We start from the raw sequence: 16,526 nt of genomic DNA on the forward strand, positions 1-16,526 counted from the left end.
TTGATTTATTCTGCTGCCCAGGAGTTCTTAACTCCCTTCTCTCTCTCTTTTTTTTTTCTTTTTTGTGATGAGGCTGCATATGTTGACATGTTGCCATCTCTTCACTGGCATTTTAACTATTCCTGAACACCCTGCATGTCAAGAGAGGAAAGGCCCATATGTATTTTGGATAGCTCAAGACTTCTGGGAAGCTGAAAGCTGGATAAATGATAACCAAAAATACCTTACAGTCTTTAACATTCTTTGAGTTAGTGAATTCCTCAGATGCTTTGAAAACTAATGAAATAATATCCATAAATTCCCTCAGTGGAGCTAGGAAGAGCCAGAAATACTCAGTCTCTAGAAGCCTAGCATGTAGATCTTTCTGAATATAGCATCCCATTTACTGATGTAGGCTTTTAAGCACACCCTGGAGTTAGGTTACCTTGGTTTTAGGAGATTTATCATGAAACCTGGGCCTATCTCACCTGGTCTCGGACACAAATGCTGATGCTAATGGCCTTCTCTAGTTGGATATTACTGTTGTGTTGGGAGAATAGTAAATATGCCGGAAAACACCTTCTCGTCATCACTGTTCCTCAGCAGAATGTCACCACCAGGGCCGGAGCCTGGGATGCTATGTCCCATCACCAGAAATAAGAATAGACTGACATCAGTAAAAGGGAGAAGGAACCCCAGACCTCCCTGTCGGGGCCCTGATCTCATCACATGCGTTTTCCTCTATAGGTCATCCTTCTCTAAGTGTGCACTCCCTGTCTCCCATTGAACACAGCACAGCTCTTAGGATAGTCCCTCTGCTTCTTTCCATCCCTACTGCAGAAATGACAGACTTCCTGCATATTGACTCAACTCTTTCTCATGTAGCATCTATGGGTCAGCCAGGGAAATGTCCTCTGCCAGAAGTAATCACTCCAGAAAACATCCCCCAAGACCCTGCCTCCTGCATGTTAAATTGGTTAAACACTGCCATCCCCTGAACATTGATACAAGAGAGCAATGGGAGATAGATAACATTTTCAACCCTGACTCCAGCCCACACGGGCTATGCAACCTTGGGCAGACAACCTGGCCTCTGTGACTGTCCTCATTTGTAGGACAAGAACATTCATAATCATTGTGCAGTGCTCGTGTGAGGATTAGAATTCATAGGTGTAACGTTCTTGGCAGTCAATAGGCTGTTAACAAATACCAGAGCTGTTTATAATCTATATAATTTTATTTATATTCTTTATATTCTATTAATATATAATAAATAACAGAGATCTTTATAGTCTAAATCACTGTCCACTTTATTTCTTGGTCTTATTTTAACAACCTGATAATTTTAAAGTCCTGAAAATCCAAATGAATTTCTGGACTAAAATTATTTTTATTGCAGCTAAAGATGCTGGTTACAAGGGTTTAACTGCTAATGGGTTGGTATAACCTGGTCTAGAGATACATCACAGAAACCCTCCCCCAAAATAGACTCAAATGACTCCCAAAGTCATGAATTTCACCCATTGAGCTAACATTTTTGAATCTATTACAGTGTCTAGCCTTATTCTGGACTTCCTTGGCGGCTCAGATGGTAAAGTGTCTGTCTACAATGCGGGAGACCAGGGTTCGATCCCTGGTTTGGGAAGATCCGCTAGAGAAGGAAATGGCAATCCACTCCAGTACTATTGCCTGGAAAATCCCATGGACAGAGGAGGCTGGTAGACTACAGTCCATGGGGTTGCAAAGAGTCGGACATGACTGAGCGACTTCACTTACTTACTTAGCCTTATTCTGGCCACTCAGGACACTAAAGAAGTAATATCTGGCTCCTGGACAATGAGCAGGATAGAATAAAAAATGAAATCACTGCAGTGTTTGGGCAGAGGTAAAAATTGTAGTCATTCCAACCCAGGAAACTCACAATGATGGCTCTGTCGTTACCAGCAGCCTTGAATTCATTTGAAATTTTGACAAGGAATCAGGGCCTTTTGGCCAACAGGGAGTCAGGTAGGCAAAGTCTGACTCCGAGGCCTGAAGAGCTTGGCTTCTCCGTCCCCAGATTTATCTCTGGGTCCAAGACAAAGCATTGCTTTCCCAGTAATCAGTTCCCAGCCGTTTAGGAAGGAAGTGTGAACAAATGTCCTTTCTGACAGGTTTAAAGAGAAAGTATTTAATGATAAAGTGCTTTGAGCTCCCCAGGAAAGAATGCCAAGACTACACAAAATCACTGCCACTCTGCCACATCACCAGCTTTGGGCTTATCAATGCATACCCTGGAGGCAGAAATCTAAGGGGTATAAATTAAAGCAAAAGATCACTCGTTTGGAACTGCGGAATGCACTGGATTCAATGTACATGTCAGCACAGATCCAGCACCGCAAGCTTGCCTTCCCAGCTGTCTGGGTGGCCCTAGCAAAGGACCTGCATTCCTGTGGCCACAGGATCAGGTTCCCTTTGGCACTGCAGCTACTCCAGGTCTTCATGTAGCTGGAACCATGACCTGGCCGTGCCTCACTTCATCCCTGAGCCACATGCTGCTCCCCACTGCTCAGGGCTTCCACACTGCTTATGCAGAATCCCATTTGTACCCAAACTATGTGGCCTAGAGGTGCAGGGGAATTAATGTCTCCCAGGGGCAAGTGTGAAAGTCCCGTGGACTGATCCTGGATGGGAGCTGGATGTAAAGTCTTCTTCCTTTCTCCCTGTGGAGGGACTGGTGGGAACCGGGTAGCTTCATACATCCTCTCCTGCAAAACCACCATCAGTTCCTTAGAGCAATTTCTAATATTTTACTCTGCCTCCTTTCTTGCCTCATTTCTCTCTATCCTCCCTTCTGCTTCCCTGGGATTGCATTTGCCAATACAGTATCAATCTATGAGCTTTTGCCTCCGGCTCTGTATTTTTAGGAAACATGGGTGAAGACAAAGAAAATTATCACTGCAGTTCACCTTAGAGTGATTCTGTTTGAAGCCTTTCATTTTATAGACGAGAAAACTGAAACTTGATGGAGCAGAAATAAAGTAAATTACTCAAACCACTTTTCTCCAGGCTTTAGGTTGAGTATTCTTTAAGTATCAAACACACACACATATACACATGCATATATATCCAAATACACACTTATATGCATATATACACATACATGCTTATATTTATAATCATTTATATATAGACACAAAAGTGATTTATATGTATATAAATATATACATATATATACATACATATATATATATATATATATATATATATATAGGCTTTCTCAGAGAAGGCGATGGCACCCCACTCCAGTACTCTTGCCTGGAAAATCCCATGGACAGAGGAGCCTGGTAGGCTGCAGTCCATGGGGTTGCTCAAAGTCGGACAGGACTGAGCGACTTCACTTTCACTTTTCACTTTCATGCATTGGAGAAGGAAATGGCAACCCACTCCAGTGTTCTTGCCTGGAGAATCCCAGGGACAGGGGAGCCTGGTGGGCTGCCGTCTATGGAGTCACACAGAGTTGGACACAACTGAAGTGACTTATCAGCAGCAGCAGCAGCATGGGCTTCCTAAGAGATGCTGGTTCAATCCCTCATTCAGAAAGACTCCCCTGGAGAAGGGTGTTGCAGCCCACTCCAGTTTTCTTGCCTGGAGAAGTCCCATGGACAGAGGAGGCTGGCGGGCTACAGTACACAGGGTCACAAAGAGTCAGACACAACTGAAGCAACTTAACGTGCGTGCACACACACACACACACCGACACACACATATATAAAATCTTATTTATGTGCCTTTTCTCCCCTTGTCAGAAATAGCAGACAAGATCTACAATCTCTTCAATGGCTATACCAGTGGGAAGGAGCAGCAGACGGCCTACAACACGCTTCTGGATCTGGGCTCCCCAACTCTCCATCGAGTCCTCTACCACTATAACCAGCATTATGAGAGTTTTGGAGAATTCACCTGGCGGTGTGAGGATGAATTGGGCCCCAGGTAATCAATAAGCTTCATCGTCTCTTTTATAGACCTCAGCTCTTGGAAACGTTGTACCTCTTCCACTATAAGACTGCCTTCATGAATTTGCAGATATCCTGGATGAGCCTAGGTGCCTGGAGAAGTAGGTCCCATGCTTTTAGGCAGCTCAGTTCATACAGATTCGTTATGGATAAGCTGTATTAAGGAGTCAAGTCATGAATGCATTTCCTGAACTCTGAAAAAAACCTTTGCCCTTAAGCTGTTTTACCCATTCTTTATCATGCTGATGCAGCATTCCAAAGGCTAAACTGTAGGAGCCAAAAGCTTAAGTCTTTTGAAAGAAAATTAGAAATTTTATTGAAGGGGTTATCCAAAAAATTCATTGTATATGAACTTTGCAGGTGTTATGTGCATATACAGATTTATTTTTTAAATTAGTTGATCAGTTAATTTTTATTTTTGGCTGCACTGGATCTTCGTTGCTTTGGGAGGGCTTTCTCACGTTGCAGAGAGCAGGGACTGCTCTTCCTCGCAGCGCGCGAGCTTCTCGTTTCGGTGGCTTCTTCTGTGGCGGAGCATGGGCTCTAGGGCATGGGCCTCAGTAGTGGTGGCACAAGGACTTAGTTGCCCCGTGACACATGGGATCTTCCTGGACCAGGGATCCAGCCGGTGCCCCCTGCACTGGCAGGCGGATTCTTAACCACTGGACCACCAGGGTAGTCCGTACAGATATATTTTGAGCTAAATTCTGTTTTCTCTTGAAAGGCAGAGTAGGGATAGCCAATGACCCACCCTGGCATCTAACTTGGCCAAAGTTAGGATAATGTAGTGTTTGTCAAACCACCATGGCCCCGAGGCTACAACTTCCTAAACTTCCTCTGCTTTTAGGTTATATAACTCAGAGATAGGTTATATATACCAAATCAGATTGATTATATTCTTTGCAGCCAGAGATGGAGAAGCTCTATACAGTCAGCAAAGCAAGACCTGGAGCTGACTGTAGCTCAGATCATCGGCTCCTTATTGCAAAATTCAGGCATAAATTGAAGAAAATAGGGAAAACCACTAGGCCATTCAGGCATGACCTAAGTCAGATCCTTTGTGATTTTACAGTAGAGGTGACACATAGATTCAAAGGATTAGAGCTGGTAGACAGAGTGCCTGAAGAACTATGGATGGAGGTTCACAACATTGTATAGGAGGCGGTGACCAAACCCATCTCAAAGAAAAAGAAATGCAAGAAGGCAAAGTGGTGTCTGACGAGGCCTTACAGATAGCTGAGAAAAAGAAGAGAAGGGAAAGGAGAAAGGGAAAGATATACCCACTGAATGCAGAGTTCCAGAGAATAGCAAGTGGAGATAAGAAAGCCTTCTTATGTGAAGAGTGCAAAGAAATGGAGGAATACAGTAGAAAGGGAAAATCTAGAGATCTCTTCTAGAAAATTGGAAATACCAAGGGAACATTTCATGCAAGGATGGGCACAATATAGGACAGAAACAGAAAGGACCTAACAGAAGCAAAAGAGATTAAGAAGAGGTGGCAAGAATATGCAGAAGAACTATTAAAAAAAAAAGGTCTTGGATAATCAAGATAGTATGGTCACTCACCTAGAGCCCGACATCCTGGAATGTGAAGTCAAGTGGGCCTTAGGAAGCATTACTACAAACAAAGCTAGTGGAGGTAATGGAATTCCAGTTGAGCTATTTCAAATCCTGAAAGATGATGCTGTGAAAGTGCTACACTCAATATGCCAGCAAATTTGGAAACTCAACAGTGGCCACAGGAGTGGAAAAGGTCAGTTTTCACTTCAATCCCAAAGAAAGGCAATGCCAAAGAATGCTCAAACTACTGCACAATTGCACTCATCTCACATGCTAGGAAGGTAATTCTCAAAATTCTCCAAGTGAGGCTTCAATAGCCTCACTTCAGCAAACTGAGAACTTCCAGATGTATAATCTGGATTTTAAAAAGGCAGGGGAACCAGAGATCAAATTGCCAACATCTGTTGGATCATAGAAAAAGCAAAGGAATTCCAGGAAAGCATCTCTACTTCTGCTTCACTGACTATGCTAAAGTGTTTGACTATGTGGATCACAACAAATTGGAAAATTCTTAAAGAAACGGGAATGCCAGAGCACCTTACCTGTCTCCTGTGAAACTTTTATGCTGAAGCAACAGTTAGAACTGGACTTGGAACAACAAACTGGTTCCAAATTGGGAAAGGATTACATCAAGGCTGTATATTGTCACCTTGCTTATTTAACTTCTATGCAGAGTACATCATGTGAAATGCCATGCTGAATGACTCACAAGCTGGAACCAAGATTGCTGGAAGAAATATCAACAACCTTAGATACATAGATGACACCACTCTAATAGCAGAAAGCAAAGAGGAACTAAAGAGCCTCGATGAGGATGAAAGAGGAGAGTGAAAAGCCAGCTTAAAACTCAACATTCAAAAAACTAAGATCATGACATCCAGTCCCATCATTTCATGCAAATGGATGGGGATTGTGGAAACAGTGACAGATTTTATTTTCTTGGGCTCCAAAATCACTGTGGATGATGACTGCAGCCATGAAATTAAAAGATGCTTGCTCCTTGAAAGGAAAGCTATGACAAACCTAGATGGCATATTGAAAAGCAGAGATACCACTTTGTTAGCAAAGGTCCATATAGTCAAAGCCATGGTTTTTCCAGTAGTCATGCATGTATGTGAGATTTGGACCATAGTCATGCCTGGATGTGAGAGTTGAGCTGTGACGAAGACTGAGTGCTGAAGAATTAATGCTTCTGAACTGTGGTGCTGGAGAAGACTTTGAGAGACCCTTGGACAGCAAGGAGATCAAACCAGTCAACCCTAAAGGAAATCAACCCCGGATATTTATTGAAGGACTGATGCTGAAGCTCCAATATTTTGGCCACCTGATGCTGACTTATTGGAAAAGACCTTCATGCTGGGATTGAGGGCAGGAGAAGAGGGTGACAGAGGATGAGATGGTTGGATGGCATCACCAACTCAATGGACGTTAATTTGAGCAAACTCCGGGAAATAGTGATGGGCAGGGAAGCCTGGCGTGCTGCAGTCCATGGGGTCGCAAAGAGTTAGACAGAATTTAGCGACTGAACAAAAACAACAACGCAGATAGAGTTCTTGGAAAGAGAGGAATGGGGGGAATGTGTAGAGTCCCCTTTCATCTGTTCCATTCACCATGGCTGTGCACTGCTGCTCTGAGAAGAGATTTCCCTGGCAATAATGGAATTTTCAGATAGACACAGTGAAGAGGCTTTTCGTGTAGAATGTTGGGACTTCTATGTTCCCAAACTATGTAAGAGTTCATAAACGAGCAAAAATAAGGCAAGGAAGGAAAGAAGGAGGGGAGAGAAGAAGGAAGAGAAAGAAAAAGAGGAGAAAATAAATGAAGAAAATCAACATAGTAGTATTCTCTGGCACTCAGAATTCTTGCTGTCCTGCCAATGAGATGAACAAAGGTATCACCCAGAGGTTATCCCAACCATCTGGCCTCTCATCAGACTGAAGGGTGACTTGGCCTCACGGTGCCTCTTGTGACCTGAAATTATAAACTCTCTTAGGAGACCCTCATGTAGGACATCTGTCCTCCACCACCTATTCTCTTACTTTTGAAGGAAGGAGAGAATTTAGGATTATCTTCCTAAAATAAAATGATTTTATGTGTAAGATCAGGAAGAATCTTTTGGCATTCCATAAACTATTTCCTGAAATTTATGACAGTTGATAGTCCTTGGGTAAACAGATGCCATGGCTATGGATGGGATGCAGACAGCACTATATAAGGGCCTTTTAATTTGTTTTGTCTCAGTTTTGGTAAAAAGCAAACCCTGGGTTAGAAAGTAGATACATATTAAGAAATATCTTCCTTGTTCCATACCTTACCCTTACTCCTGCCCTCATTATTACTCATAATGGGTATCATCCCTTCTCTCCAGCTCTGTCCCCCTTTCCCTCTGTGCTCGCTGCTTTCCTTTCGGTTTCCTGCTCCCTGCCTTCTTCTCTCTGACATTTGTGGAGTGTGCATATATGCAGTTCTTTGTCAGGAAACGTAAATGTCACAATTTGAATAGCACTAACCTTGTATGCATCATCTCGATGGAAGGCAGTATGGATTGCTTTTAAAATTTCTCTCTTGTAACTCAAGAGTCAGAAGGAAAATTGGTTAATGAAAGTGAGCAGGGGAAAAAAAAGTAGATCTCACTGTAAAGTAAGGCCTGCTGCTGACTTGACACTCTTCTCAAAACTCTTCCCAGAAGATTCTCTCATGTGTAATATTGGGTTTTCAAGGCTATATATTAGGGGGAAATTGTAGTTTCATTATCCCATGGAAAATAAAATTTTATTTTTCAGTGTTATGGATCCGAGGGAGAACCACAGGAAACAACAAGTCTCTTGCCTTGAGATGCATCAACCCACTTTCGAGTTAGCTGTGAGAATGAATAGAAAAGGGTCGGTGGGTACATGTGTCCTGCAAGCAAGGAGAAAGGATTGGTTCAATCCAATCCGGTTGCATCCAAATTCACGGAGGCCTCCAGATTGAGTTGAGAGTTGAACTATCTTGAGGACAGCATTGGTTGCCTCACTCTTAAGAAAGAAGAAAGCTGCAGGCTCTGAGATAGTCAAGGGCAGACCCAAATTAATTATTTTCTTTTTTTAAGCGAGTGATGATAATAGCCACAAAACTCCATGGGCTAATTGAATCCATTTGTTTGAAAGAATGGCTAGGATGTGTTCCTTTATCCATCTCCTCAAGATGCAGATGCAGAGGCTGCCCTTCGGTCTTCCTTCCCTCGCCCTTCATCCACCTCCCAAGAATGTGTCAGCAGCTAATGACATGCAGCAGGACAGATTAAGAGGAAGGCCACCAAAGACCCTGTTGCTGACGGCTTTTGGAAAGGCTGCTTGGCCAAACGGCAGAGGCTGATGGGCAGAGGAGAGACAATCTGAATAAGATGTGACTTAGTGGGCAGAGTGTTTATTTGATTTTCTCTGACCCACCACTGAAGTGGGAGAAGATGCAGCTGGCCCCTGATGACCTCACACTCCGACGGCCCCTTGACTTTGCTGCCGTAGCTCAATACCTTGCCTCCAACATCATCCCCCCCGCAATCCCTCACTTGCCCTCCTAGGAATGCGGTGAGCTCACCCCTGTTGTGCTCAGAGCCAGGACGGAAGAAGAGGCTTGAAATGAACGTGCTTCTTGTTCTTGAGAGCTCATTCTAAACTCAACGTGTAAACTTCCAGTTTCTGGAGAGAGTTGTGGACTGAATTAGAAAAGAGATGATTCCTCCCATGTAAATACCGCAAGGGGTCCTGCTCCCTGAGCTTTCCAGAACAGATTTTACAGCTTTGCATGGGCTTGTTGGAATAAGAGACTATTCCTTCATGGGTCTCTGGTCACCCGTGGGTTTTGGAAGAAGGGAAAGAACAGAGCTAAATGAAGGGGACCCCATTCCTTCATTTATTCCTAAGTGTTCAGAGTCAAAGCCAGTGTGGGCTGAAAACTGGTTATCAGGGGGTCCTGTCTCTAACATCAGAAGTGGAGGCCAGGGAGAAGCTATACACCGATTAACAAGATCGTGGTGACAGCCAGCTTCCCCGGGCTACATGCAGGATCCCACTCTCTATTCTTAGCCCGGTGGGATCACTCCTTTCTAGCATGTGTGAACCTGGGGAGACCTTGCCCTCCTCTGTCTGGTTCTCTGGTTCTGGTTCTGGTTCTCTGGATCTGCAACAGCTCAGGTGCTATCTCATCACCTCCTTGTCTTCCTGCTCTTTGGATGGGGGCCTCCTGACTTTAGAGGGGGATTACAAAACAGAGCAGGCACTCACCTGGGGATTAATTAGGTGATGTGTGCTACTGAGAGTCTGCATTTTCCCAAAGAATGACCCTGTGTAGTATGCACTGAGGACTTTATTGTTGGCGCCCTTATCACACTATAATTACCTTCAGACAGGCATAATTAGTTACATTTGATATCCCCCGAGTGCAATATATTGGCTGCTTCTACTCAGTTCAGAAATAGCCTTGAAAAGGGAAATATCCAGTCAAACATATTATGTTTGTCATTTAATGATGATAAATTACTGGCTTTAAAGTAAATTGATCTGACTTGCCTTTCAAAACTGACAACTCTATGATTTTAAGAGGGCATGAATTTCTAAAGTATTAGTCATTTTTTCTTATTTGTCCTCATTGCGTTTTGTTTCTTTGTTTCATCTCGGTGCCCTACTTTGCTCACCCGGCCTTATTAATTAATTATTTCACTCATTCATTTTTCCCTTATGTTTTTTTATTGGAGGATAATTGCTTTACAATATCGTGTTGGCGTCTGCCATACATCAACATGAGTCAGCCACAGGTATACATATGTCCCCTCCCTCCTGAACCCGCCCTCCCATTTCCCACCCCATCCCACCCCTCTAGGGCATCATTCCACAGAGCACTGGGTTGAGCTCCCTGTGTCACACAGCAATTCCCACTTGCTATCTATTTTCCATATGGTAATGTATGTTTCCACGCTACTCTCCCCATTCGTCCCACCGTCTCCTCCCACCCCCACTCCCGTGTCTATAAATGTGTTTTCTAGGTCTGTGTCTCCATTGCTGCCTTGCAAATAGGTTCATCAGTATCATCTTTCTAGATTCCATAAGTAAGCATGCATTAATATACAGTATTTGTCTTTCTCTTTCTGACTTGCTTCACTCTGTGTCATAGGCTCTAGGTTCATCCACATCATTAGGACTGACTGGAATGCATTCTTTTTTATAGCTGAGTAATATTTCATTGTGTATAAATACCACAATGTATGTATCCACTCATCTGTGGATGGACATTTAGGTCGTGTCTGTGTCCTAGCTACTGTAAAAGGTGCTGCTGCGAACATTCACTCATTCTTGATGAGCATTTATGGAAGTTCCCCCCACCGGCCCGCCCCTGTTTCTAAGCATTAAACATGGAACAGTAAGCAAAACAGACTGGGCTCTGCCCTCTTGGAGCTTACAATTTCACACTATTTGTCCTTGCTGTCTTCTTGTCTTTCTAACTTAAGCATCCTCTGTGCTTGCTCCATAGGAAAGCTGGCCTCATCCTTTCTCAGCTTGGAGATCTCAGCGGTTGGTGCAATGGACTCCTCCAGGAACCCAAGATAGGCTTGCGACGCAGCTCCCTCAAGTATCTGGGCTGCCGCTACAGCGAGATCAAGCCCTATGGACTTGACTGGTCAGAGCTCAGCCGGGACCTCAGGAAGACGTGCGAGGAGCAGACCCTGAGTATCCCCTACAATGATTACGGGGACAGCAAAGACATCTAGTGCGATGATGCCAGAGAGTGGCTGCCGAAAGGAAGCAGGAGAGAGGAGGGGAATGTCTGGGTTGGCGTGCGGATTTTTAATATTTTTTAATGGAACATTCAAACCTCCACAAGCAACATCTAAACCGGGGAGAAGGTGACCCTTGCTCCCTGCGGAACTTCTTTGGTATCATGTTCTCCATCTGCGTGGTCAGTAAGCCTGCTACCCAGGGCTTCATAAATTTCTCTTTAGGGGGTTACTTTGGGGCTTGTTTTGCAGTTAGTTTGTTTTGTTCATTTTTTGTCCAAGAGGTTCATCAGAATGCTCGAGTTCTGCCATGCTTCTCGTGAAAGGGCCACTTGGTTGGTGCACCTGTGCTGAATTCCTAAGTCCCGTGCAACTAGGGACAGAGATGAGGCCAGAAAGTTGTCAGAACAGCCTCAGGCCGTACTCTCACATGTCCTCCAGAAACTCTCATGCTGGGAACCTAATCTCTGCTCACAGAGAACGACAAGAAAGCTGGGAAGGTGGCTGCTCTGTGGGTCTTGTGATTGCTCCCCAGGCCTTCCGATTGCTCTCTTCACACCTCACAGGTGAGCTCAGCCTCCAAAAGCCTCCTGGCTTTTTGGGTCCTCCCTTATTTTAAGGAGATCAAACCAGTCAATCCTAAAGGAAATCAATCCTGAATATTCATTGGAAGGACTGATGCTGAAGCTCCAATACTTTGGCCACCTGATGCAAAGAGCCAACTCATTGGAAAAGACCCTGGTGGTAGGAAACATTGAAGCAGGAGGAGAAGACAACAGAGGATGCGATGGTTGGATGGTGTCACCGACTCAATGGACATGAGTTTGAGCAGACTTCTGGAGATGGTAAAGGATAGGGAAGCCTGGTGTGCTGCAGTCCATGGGGTCGCAAAGAGTCAGACAGGACTGAGCTACTGAACAATAACAATCTTTTAAGACAGGACTGAAATTAAATCTCCTTCCAGAAGAACTCTGCCCTTTCCTCCTCCAAACAATATGATCTTTAAGAGGCAACATAATGTACCCGTGGAGCAGTCTACCTGGGAGTCTAGTTAACAGTCCACATTCTGTGGACTGTATAGTTTCTTCTTTTAAAAACTCCAGCACCTCCAGGGTGAGCTTCTCCAGACCAGCAGTACATATCACACACCTGGAATCTGTGGTCTCCACAGCCTTTATCCTGCACAGACCAGTCCTGGCTGATGCCTGCTTTGGTCAGGTGGGCTCCAGACCTCCATGGCAGTGTTGTAATGAACTGAAGTTATTACCCCTCAGAAAACCCTTCCATCCACTCCCCCACACCCCCTTTGCCAGATTTCCTTAATTATGTTGCTAGTTTTGCAAATCATTTCTCTGGATGAGAATTCCACCATTTTAACCCCCTTCTAGTTGCAGAAGCGTTAGCAGTGCTGTGTAGGTGAGCTCCCCTGACTGCAGGTAAAGATCGGGTCATTGTTTCTGCTCGGTTCCCTGAGCATTAGCACTGGCATGAATAGGTGCCCAACCAGAGGGAAACCTAGCCCCTCAGAAAGAGCTCTGCAGGGTCCTGTGGACCAGTAACGGCCTTAACTGTCCCCACACACGCACCTCAGAGGCCTGAACACATGCTTTCAGCCAACCTGCCTTTGACCAGGACTCTGCACTTAGAAACACAAGGGAAGTAGACAAGAATCTTTAAAGCCCATTGTTGAACCCTATTGATGTTTTTCTAAGTGGTTAGAATGACATGCGTGCTAAGTTGGTTCAGTCATGTCTTACTGTTTGTGATTCCATGGACTGTAGCCTGCCAGGCTCCTCTGTCCTTGGGATTTTCCAGGCAAGAATACTGGAGTGGATTGTCATGCCCTCCTCCAAGGGATCGTCCTGACCCAGGGATGGAATTGGCATCTCTATGTCTCCTGCATTGGCAGGTGGGTCTAGTGCCACCTGGGAAGCCCGGTTAGAATGACAGAGCTCATTTATTGAGTGCTTACTGTGTGCCAGACACTGCTCTAAGCACTTTACTGACAGCGGATTCTCACAGCTACTCTTTCTTACCTGCCTGAGGTACAGTATGAATTCAGGCTCCGGACTCCAGAGCACAGGATTGTAAGCCCTCACCCTCCTCAGCACTGCCTTCAGTATTGCCCGGGCCCCGCTCTCCTTGGCCCCTGCCTCCTTGGCACAGATGTGCCCGCAGTGTGGTGCAGTGGGAGGGGACACGGCACCCTCGCCCTGCAGCTGGGTGCCCTTTGGGACCTCAGGGCGGGTCACAAGTCTTCCTCGCTGGTGCCTGGGAGTGAGCCTGTGACCTCACGCCCCTCTCTTTCCACAGAAAGATGGAAAGGTTTTATATCAAGCTCTGGAATGCACCTCCAGAGCAAGGGTTGGCAGAAAACCCCAAGACACCCCTCAAGTGAAACGCCTCAAGGGTCAGTGTCTCACCTTGACCAGACAGGAAGGGGTATAGGCAGCAGAGGGGGGACCCCAGCCAATGGGGTGGGGCCTGGGAAGGCCTGGTTTTGCCCCTGCTGCCATGTCTCGGTCCTTTATTCAAGTCTGCGCAGAAAACACAGGGGTTCCGCACAGCCAACGAGAGGACGTCCGGGCTGCTGCTATCTTGGGCTGGGGCAGGGCCAGGCAGTGGCATCAGGACCACCATTCCTTGTTCCTGCCCCTCCTTGTGTGTTACTGAAATGAAGCAGGCTCACACTTTCCTCCTTCTTCCTGGCCCCCCCAACAAGGTCCCTCCTTATCTTTGTCTGCTTCTCCTGCCTACGACCCTCCCCAACCCCTTCCTCTGCCTCTGCGAGCCCTTCCTCCTTCAATGTCCCCTGTGCCCTACACACACACGCACACACACACACGACACAGTATATATGTATACACAACACACACGCACACACACGCACGACACAGTATATATGTATATATATATACACACAACACACACGCACACACACACGACACAGTATATATATATACACAACACACATGCACACACACACACGACACACATTATATACACACGCACGCACACACACACACGACACAGTATATATATATACACAACACACACGCACACACACACACGACACACATTATATACACACACACACACACGACACAGTATATATGTATATATATATACACACAACACGCACGCACACACACACGACACAGTATATATATATATATATACACACACACAACACACACACGCACACATAACACACACTCTACACATTATATACACACACTGCACACACATTGTACACACTCCACACAGTACACACACACCACACACTCTCAACAGAGACTGTTTACACACACACACACACACAAAGTGTGCACATACTGCAGACACACTCTCCAAACTCTACACAGTATATACACACACACACATGCACACACCACACACAACACAGTGTTTACACACACGCAGACACACTGCATGCATTATAAACTCTTCACAGTGTACACACACTACATGCACAGCACAGTGCAGACTGCATCCACATTGTACACACTCTACACACACATGCTATCCACACACTGTGTACACTGTACATATGTACCTTCTACACACACACTGTAGATTACACACACTATTTACACACTACACAAATACAAGCAATAGGTACACACAGCCCCTGTGCACACACACTATATATACACACTACACATAGGCACTCACACTGTATACACACACACTGCATACCCACTGTACATACACAACACACACTACAGAGAATACACACACTGCATATACTTTCTACAGACATACTGTATATATATACAGTATACACACACTATTCATGCACTACAGAAACACGCAGCATATACACAAACTGTATACACTGTACACACGGCCCCTATGCCTGGGTCCCATTTACTTTCAGTTAAGATAAGATCAGTATGAATGGAGCGGGACAGCGTGTGAGGTTCCCCCGAGGATTTCACTGGAGGATTTTGCTCGAGGAAGGCCCCTGCAGTCACAGTCCGAAACACTGCCCAGTGGGAGGAACCCATTCTGACTAGAAAGGTAATGGATGGGGCCAGTATTAAACCTCAACTTTCCAAGCTGCCAAACAGGTCTTTAGGGAGTCACTTATACCCAGCAACACGCTGCCAGCCCCAGCTCCCACGAGACCCCCCGGGGGTTCCTCCTGAATGGACACGGCCCACGGTAATGGCATTAGACCTTTAACTAAGTGTGCAATCGTTTTCCATGGAGCTTGCTCCATTCATTCTTTTTAGTTCATCGTACTTCTTGATATTTGAAAATGTTCTGTTAAAAAAACTGAGTGTGGAAAAAAACCACTTTCCTACTATAGAAGGAAGGGAGATACAGTGTGACCAACTCCAGGTATAGCAGTGTTGTTTAAGAGAGAGTCACTGTACGATTATACAAATGGGATAACCAACTAAATAATAAACTAAGCTATTAGTAAGTGTCGGATGTGTGGGTGTTACCTGTGTCTTTCAATAATCAGGCTAATCTGATCGGACCAACTGAGGAATTTTAATATTAAAGCTTTAAATGTCATACTTTAGATTCTACATGTGTGCGTGCTAAGTCGCTCAGTCATGTCCAACTCTTTGGGACCCTATGGACTGCAGCCTGCCAGGCTCTTCTGTCCATGGGATTTTCCTAGCAAGAATACTGAGTGGGTTGCCATGCCCTCCTCCAGGGGATCTTTCCAACTCAGGGATTGAACCTGTATTTCTAACCTCTCCTGCATTGGTGACTAGGTTCTTTACCACTAGAGCCACCTGGGAAGCCTTTAGATACTATATACATAAGCGTTATAGCCCATCAACCTAAATAGGAAAAAAGTTAAACCTTCATAGAAAATTATAAGCTTATTGTTAGATACTAGCAGTTTTCATCTTCTTTCTACCACCATCTCCAAATAATTAGCCAATAAAATGTATTTATTGCTCATCTGCTGTATTTCAGACACTGTGCAGTGTAGGGAATACACTGCTGATTAGACAAGCTAGTTCTACCGCACTGAGTATGGCATTTATAGGAAAAGTTAGACACTGAACCCATCCTTACAAGGGTGACAAGAACTATGACAGAGATGGACAGGACACTGTGGGAGTTGTGATATTTATACATTGGGCATCTAAGAATAATATTGCAGGAGGCCCTGCCTGACGCGTTCTTATCTATAGGCACTTGGGAGAGGCTGGCTGTAATGAACTGTAGCGCAAAACCCTCAATCTTTTTCAACCCCTCCCTATGTTGTAACT

The 16,526-nt window shown here is 44.9% G+C and overlaps 1 protein-coding gene across 1 annotated transcript in view; it reads left to right on the top strand.

Moving 5' to 3' along the window:
* ASTN1 (astrotactin 1) overlaps nucleotides 1-15,726 on the top strand; it is a 356,585-nt gene extending 340,859 nt beyond the window's left edge. Inside the window, exons 22-23 of the mRNA XM_086342418.1 lie at nucleotides 3,768-3,951; nucleotides 11,043-15,726. Of these exons, the coding sequence (XP_086198544.1) occupies nucleotides 3,768-3,951; nucleotides 11,043-11,280 (422 nt within the window). The 3' untranslated portion in view covers nucleotides 11,281-15,726. The remainder of the gene's footprint in view (nucleotides 1-3,767; nucleotides 3,952-11,042) is intronic.
* The last annotated feature ends 800 nt before the right edge of the window (nucleotides 15,727-16,526 follow it).

The sequence above is a fragment of the Bos grunniens genome, chromosome 16 (genome assembly GCF_055505025.1).
Source record: "Bos grunniens cultivar Pamir isolate PY7600 chromosome 16, Bosgru_T2T1.0, whole genome shotgun sequence".
Lineage (NCBI taxonomy): Eukaryota > Metazoa > Chordata > Mammalia > Artiodactyla > Bovidae > Bos > Bos grunniens.